Source organism: Lepidochelys olivacea (assembly GCF_965140295.1).
Source record: "Lepidochelys olivacea isolate rLepOli2 genome assembly, chromosome: 24".
Lineage (NCBI taxonomy): Eukaryota > Metazoa > Chordata > Testudines > Cheloniidae > Lepidochelys > Lepidochelys olivacea.
This window is the reverse complement of record NC_140434.1, coordinates 11,609,146-11,616,657: the sequence shown is the minus strand read 5'-3', so window position 1 is coordinate 11,616,657 and position 7,512 is coordinate 11,609,146. Positions and strand designations below refer to the sequence as shown.

Here is a 7,512-nt window from a genome sequence, read left to right as displayed (position 1 = left end):
TATCATCTGCAAATTTGCTGAGGGTGCAATCCACACCATCGTCCAGATCATTTATGAAGATATTGAACAAAACCAGCCCCAGGACCGACCCCTGGGGCACTCCACTTGACACCGGCTGCCAACTAGACATGGAGCCATTGATCACTACCCATTGAGCCCAACAATCTAGCCAACTTTCTACCCCCTTATAATGCATTCATCCAGCCCATACTTCTTTAACTTGCTGACAAGAATACTGTGGGAGACCGTGTCAAAAGCTTTGCTAAAGTCAAGAAACAATACATCCACTGCTTTCCCTTCATCCACAGAACCAGTAATCTCTTCATAGAAGGCGATTAGATTAGTCAGGCATGACCTTCCCTTGGTGAATCCATGCTGACTGTTCCTGATCACTTTCCTCTCATGTAAGTGCTTCAGGATTGATTCTTTGAGGACCTGCTCCATGATTTTTCCAGGGACTGAGGTGAGGCTGACTGGCCTGTAGTTCCCAGGATCCTCCTTCTTCCCTTTTTTAAAGATTGGCACTACATTAGCCTTTTTCCAGTCATCCGGGACTTCCCCCGTTCGCCACGAGTTTTCAAAGATAATGGCCAATGGCTCTGCAATCACAGCCGCCAATTCCTTTAGCACTCTCGGATGCAACTCGTCCGGCCCCATGGACTTGTGCACATCCAGCTTTTCTAAATAGTCCCTAACCACCTCTTTCTCCACAGAGGACTGGCCATCTATTCCCCATGTTGTGATGCCCAGCGCAGCAGTCTGGGAGCTGACCTTGTTTAAAGGGGCAGTGTTGGGTACAGAGGATAGGAAGGGTTAATAACAACTGCAGGGTGGTGACAGGATGAGATCCGGAGCCAAAGGGGAATTCCAGAATCCGCCCCTGGGACGGGCTTGGTTGAACACGTTTCCACTCTCACCTCCACTCACGGATTAATTAGGGGGCAGGTTTCAGGGCAGAGCAGCCCCAGCCTCCCACCTTCCTGCCCCTCTGACTCTCCCCTCTGGGTCGCAGGTGAAGAACATGGAGAAGCTGCAGCTTTGGCTCTTCGTCCTCGCTGGCCTCTCAGGAGCCGTCACCCAGTCAGGTAGGGGCAGGCGGCAGTGCCGGGGGCCAAGCCCTGGCTGGGCACAGAATGACACAGCAGAGCGTGGGCTCCAGCGGGAAACTGAACAGCCTTCCTCTCAGTACTGAGGGTGCAGGGTCCTGTCAGAAATGCCCCGGCAGCCCTGTCCCGAGCCCCGGTGTGTTATGCGCAGGAAGCAGGGCACAAGCTGTTCCTGGTTGGGCAGCAGTGCCCCACCCTGGGCATGGCAGAGAGCATCACTGGGGCAGCGTGCAGCAGGGACATGGGGGAGCACTGTCCAAACGCCTCTGACTGGGGAGCCCCAAACCCTGACAGCGTCTGCGTCACTGAGTCTGGCTCCCATGTGCAGCACCGCCAGCTCCCGCCATGTTCTCACTGTAACGGGATTGGTTGGGCTGGAGCCGTTGGCCCATTATGTGAGATGCTACAGCCCTCTAGCAAATCTGAGCCCTCTGATTGGCTGCCTGCCCCACTTGCCCACCTCCTGGGGCAGAAGAACCAACCACAGCTGCCAAGGGCGCCAATTAGGTAGGGCGGGGGGGGGCAAGAGCCCTCCCCTCTCCCCCCAAGTTTCATACAGGAAGGATGCTCCCAGGTAGAGCTCTTTGAAGGGCACAGCCTTGGAATGGGATGCAGAGAGGTGCTTCTCCCAGCTTGTGTCCCTGGGGCAGGGAGTCAGTGTTTTGTTTACAAACAGATGCAGGGTGATTAAGATAAGAAAAGGCTGGTAATTAAATTAAGGATCTGGAAGTCATTAGATGAACCTGTAAAAAACAGGAATCCCTGTGCCAGTGGGGGGTGGGGATTTGAAGAGAGAACTCAGGGGACTCAGAAGAAATACAGCCAAGCCCTCTGAGCCAAGTTCACATTCAGAAAAGAGGGAGATTTGAGGGGCATAGGAGAAAAGAAGGGGCCAAAACCCAGGGAAGGGATAGCAATGGTATAGAGAAGTTCCCACTCAACCTGTGATACTTATGTGGCCACATCACCGTAGTATCTGAGCACCTCACATCACAGCCCCTCAGTGAGGTAGAGCAGTGCTGTTATCCCCAATGTATAGATGGGGCACTGAGCCAAACACAGACTAAGGGACAGATTTTCAAAGGTACTTAGGCACCTAGTGGGATTTTCAAAAGCTCCTAGAAGCTTAGATGCTTTGTAAATCCCACTAGATGTCTAACTGCATCTTTAAAAAGAAAAGGAGTACTTGTGGCACCTTACAGACTAACAAATGTAATAAAGCATAAGCTTTCGTGAGCTACAGCTCACTTCATCGGATGCATACCGTGGAAATATAGTGGGGAGATTTTATATATATATATATATATATATATATAAGCAAGGACTGGCCAGAAGAGTACCCAGAAGTTACCTACTACAAGACAGGCCCAACAAAGAAAAAACAGAACACCACTAGCCATCACCTTCAGCCCCCAGCTAAAACCTCTCCAGGATCATCATCAAGGATCTACAACCTATCCTGAAAGACGACCCATCACTCTCACAGATCTCGAGAGACAGGCCAGTCCTTGCTTTTTGGTGAGCCCTCTCCTGTACCCCAAACTCCTCATTCCTGGCTCCACCCCAGAGCCTACATCCCCAGCCGGAGTCCTTACCCCCTCCAGCACCCTGAACCCCTCATTTCTGGACCCACCCTGGAGCCCGAGCCCCCAGCCCAGAGCCTGTACCCCCTCCCACACCCCAACCCCCTGCCTCTGCCCAGAGCCCACTCTCACACTCTGAACCCTTTGGCCCACCCTCCTCCTGCACAACAAACCCCTCATCCTGGGCCCCACCCCAGAGCCTGCACCCCCAGCTGGATTCCTCACTCCCTCACTCCTGCACCGCAACCCCCTGCCCCTAAACGAGTGAGTGAGGGTGGGGAAGAGTGAGCAATGGAGGGAGGGTGGATGGAATGAGTGGGGGTGGGGCCTCGGAGAAGGGGCAAGGCAGGGACAGGGCAAGGGTGTTTGGTTTTCTGCAATTAAAAAGTTGGCAACCCTACCTGACAGAGCTGTGTACGGTGGGGCGAGAATAGCAGGGGGAGGCCTGAAGCTGGACAAGCTAGCCACCTTGGAAACATTAGAATGAATCCAGCCTTTTCCTCTCACTTCTCCACACAGATCTCTGTGGGCAGGTGTTTGTTTTTCCAAAGGAGTCTGCTGATGCCCATGTTATCCTGAACATGAACAACAATGGTACTCTGCAGACCTTCACCATGTGTCTGAGATATTTCACTGACCTGACCCGGGCCTTCAGCCTGTTCTCCTACGCTACCAGGGCCAGAGATAACGAGATCCTCCTCTACAAAGACAAGCCCGGAGAGCTCAGCCTGTATGTTGGGGGGGAACCGGTGACCTTCAAAGTCCCAGAAAACAAAGGCACAAGCACTGGCTGGGAGCATGTTTGTGCCAGCTGGGAATCCGCCACAGGTATAGCCGAGCTCTGGGTGAACGGGAGTCCCTTACCCAGGAAGGGGCTGAAGAAAGGCTACGCTATCAACAACCAGGGTGTGCTCATCTGGGCGCAGGATCAGGACTCCTTTGGGGGTGGATTTGATGCCAAGCAGTCATTTGTAGGGGAAATTGCTGATGTGTACATGTAGGATTGTGCCACCCCGACTGTTGCAATGCAGGCTGCCAGCGATGATTTGCAGCTGCCCCACTCCATTGTGGGCTAGGGCAGTTTGCAGTATCAAATAAAGGGTTACGTGGTACTTAAACCCATGCTGGCATAAGGGTCCTATTGAAATGCAGCCTTGCCTTGGGAACAGGGGCCTGGCCATCCAGCTCCAAACCCCATTGGTGCATGACAGCGAATAGTGATGCACACACGCCAGCGGCATCTGAGCAAAGCTAGCACCAACCTCTGCTCTTGTGAATCCTATGGGAACAGTGTGAAATCAACCAATCCCTAGTGTTTGTGTCATTTGAGCATTTACCTGTGTCTAAAGCCTGGTCTGCTTCTGTATCCCAATAAATGAGATGACCTTCCCCTCTGCAGCCTGTGGTGTATTGAGAATCCCAGCACAGCCCCACTGGGTGCAGTCTAAGAATGGAAATCCGGGTTGTGACCCATTGTGTCAGTGGGTGCTGAGAATTCTGGGTTCCTAATGTTCACGGCCACCACAGGAGTCAGTTCTTCCTTGTGAGAACCAAACAAGAGGATCCTGTTCAATATTAATACACACACCAGAACCTCAAAAACAGTCCCCATTCCATAGTGTTACAGGATCCCCGGGGTACAACCTGGAACTGGGGTACCACTGTGCCCCCTTAACTCTCCAGCCTGGGCTGTCTCTCACAATGCTTTGCTAGTAACAAGCAGCAAACCCCTCTAGGTGCTGTTATCACTCAATACAACAGCATGTGGAGCGTCACACCCAGCTAGATTGCATGAATGCTCCCCGAGCCACTCACAAATCACACAGAGAAAAGTACCAGCAAATCTCCCAAGCCCCCAGCCTTGCACCCCAGAACTGTACTGTCTTGTCATGGTCAGAAGCCTGACCAGTGTAAATTCATTATCCAGTCTGCCCCTTCCTCAGTGTGGCATGGACACACAGTAGCTTTTAGAGTAGCAGCCGTGTTAGTCTGTATTCGCAAAAAGAAAAGGAGGACTTGTGGCACCTTAGAAACTAACCAATTTATTTGAGCATGAGCTTTCTTGAGCTACAGCTCACTTCATCGGATGCAGTAGCTTTTGTAACCTGAGCTGAGATTTCCCAAGCATTTCAACCAAAACACATTGTTTTATATTTTACCTAAAACAGGTTTATTAACTACAGAAAGATAGACTTTAAGCGATTATAAGTGGTAGGCACAACAGGTCAGAGGTAGTTACCAAAGAAAATAAAAGGTAAGCGCACAGTCTAAATCTTAAACCTTATTAGACTAAACCGTGTTTGGATCAAGAAGTTCTCTCACCTCACTCAATGTTGCAGGTAGGTTATAGTCCTTAATACACAGGCTTCCCTTTAAGCCTGGGACCAGTCTCCTCAGTTCAAGTCTTTGTCTTCTCCGTGTTCTTGTTGCTTCCAGCATAGGTGCGGGAGGAGAATGGCATCATGCTTTGACCTTTGTCCCCTATATTATATCCTCAGTCCATGTGCCTGGAAAACACTAGCCCAGACATGTCCTGCTGGGCTTTACTGACTCATAGAGTTGAACAATCTCCAGTTGTGTGGTGCTTCTCTTACAGAATTGTAAATCCCTTGTTTACAACTCCTCTGCTGATTAATGGTCACTTAACACCCTCCTGGGAATGGATCACCACCTAGCAGTAGAGACTGTCAAATTTACAATGTATTCCAGTAACAATCATACAGCAAAATCTCATAACTTCATACATAAGAAAGATATACATATTTGAACAGAACGATGGGTTTCAGAAGATCATGACCTTTCATATGATATCTTACATGGCATGCTTTGTATGAAATAAATCATCGCCTGTGCCAGAAATGATCTACATAAAATCCCTTAATCTGGTATCAATTCAAGTCCCTTGGCCACCAAATTCTCTTTGTGGAGCCAGTTACACCTAGAATTCTGGTGCTGTCATTGGTGGTTACACTTAATACTGCCTTGAGAGATACCTGACAAAGGCTCACAGAGGGAGCGTGACAGAACGGAAACGTGGTTGGCTCTGGATGCCATGTTGCAGCTCGGGTACAATCCAGGGTCAGGTCAGTCGCCTTATCTTCCATGCACTGCTTTGTAGCCTTTGCTTTGATTTAAAACGAATTTTAGTGATGTCATATTACATCATCGAGGGTATGGCTTTTGCAGCTACAGTCTCAAGTTCAACAGAGTTATCTATGCTTCTTTTTGATCTAGAGCTCATGGAAACACATGAAACCATAGGCAAGTAACACAGACAATCACAAGAACAAGCTCCGCTATCTTTTATCAACTTTATTAAAGTTACCAACAAAGATATGAATGTTCCAGCATATACAACTCCTAAATATATCCATGTACCAGTTATAACTACAGACATACTCACATCCTCCTAGATACTGTTAGAGTCTGATGGCTCTCTCATGGATTGATCATCAGTAGAGGGATGGTTCCTGCTGGAGTTCTCCCATAGGAAGCTCAATTTTCCCGGGCATCCCCTTTTTATAATGTGATTCTGTCTATACCTACATTCTGCATATGTCCATGAAAGTGTCAACACTCTTTTTCCTTATTGGTCTGTGTCCCCCATAAATATATGGGACCCCAACTTTCATAAGTCATGTAGGTTCTCTTTATTCTCATTAGCATTGACACACAACCTGTATTGTGTGGTTAAGACACATGCTGGAGACAGATGTGCCTCTAATTTTAAATCATAAAAATGCTGTAATCTTCCATCTACTTTTTTACAATATTACCACTTGTTACCTCTTTTCCCATAATCTTAGGGCATTGGGTTATTCTTCAGTCACTTACTTATGTCAGCATTTCTTAGCTCCAAGGCCTAAAATAGCTAAGCTAAAGTTCTGCTAGCCTCAGCCTACGGGTCTTGCACTTTAGCCTTGCTTACTTAGATATCTTATAAATGATTCCCTCTAAATACGGATCAATCTTATACTTCTATAATCCTACACTTTAACCCTCTTTAACATACAATTCTGTATGACATAACATGTTAGTTAATTATAACATCACACAATAACATTACAACAAACGAAAATCATTGGCTACATCTTTGAGACAACATCTGACTGGTATGGTCTGGTCCCCTCCTGCCAGGATAAAGCTGTTCACATCAGTACAGCTACAGCTGTGAGCTAACAGACAGGACCAGTTGCAAAGCTGACTGAGCTTGCCAATGATTGGACAGCCAGAAGAAGGCAGACAGAGACTGTCAGATGGGTTGAAATGAGACATCAGGGAAGGGAGCAGCAGTATTCTCAAACTGGCATCCTAGAAGTTGCTGAGGCTCCAGCAGTCCTGTGCTGATGGTCTGATGTCCTCTCTGGACCCTTGCTATGGTCTCCCTGGTTCCAAAGTTGTCCACCTATGGTCTGGGTGTAGGGGAAAAGCTCCCCAAAGTTTAGAGACAAATGGCTTGCACAAGCCATAGGTGAGTTCTGGTGTTTGTAGCCTTTGGCAAAGGGCTCCCCAAAGAAATGTCCAAAAGGGGTTTGGCCAGCCACCACCATCCCATCCCAGAGTCCAATCAGAGATGGTTTCTGGTCCCTCTTGATACAGATCTGCTAATGCACTTCCCTGGAAATCACTAAGCTTATCCTGGCCTTGGGAATCTCAAACTATGGCTATTCCAGTCCAAAAAAAGTCCACTGACAAAACCTTTTGGATTCTGCTCTCTCCTTGTTCTAAATGTATGTTTACACAGCAATGTGGTTATGGGTCCAAATGACTGTAATGGGGGCACTCTCCTCCTGAGTGCCTACTAGAGGCTGGAAGTGGTGCTG

At 48.5% G+C, this 7,512-nt stretch overlaps 1 protein-coding gene across 1 annotated transcript; it reads left to right on the top strand.

Annotated features, from left to right (window-relative positions):
* Positions 1-1,021: 1,021 nt before the first annotated feature.
* On the top strand, positions 1,022-3,690 carry LOC311512162 (serum amyloid P-component-like; the record flags this gene model as incomplete). The annotated part of the gene is made up of 2 exons (XM_084613220.1): positions 1,022-1,085; positions 3,209-3,690. 2 exons carry the CDS (start codon positions 1,022-1,024, stop codon positions 3,688-3,690), a joined length of 546 nt encoding a protein of 181 aa, XP_084469346.1.
* Between the last annotated feature and the right edge of the window lie 3,822 nt (positions 3,691-7,512).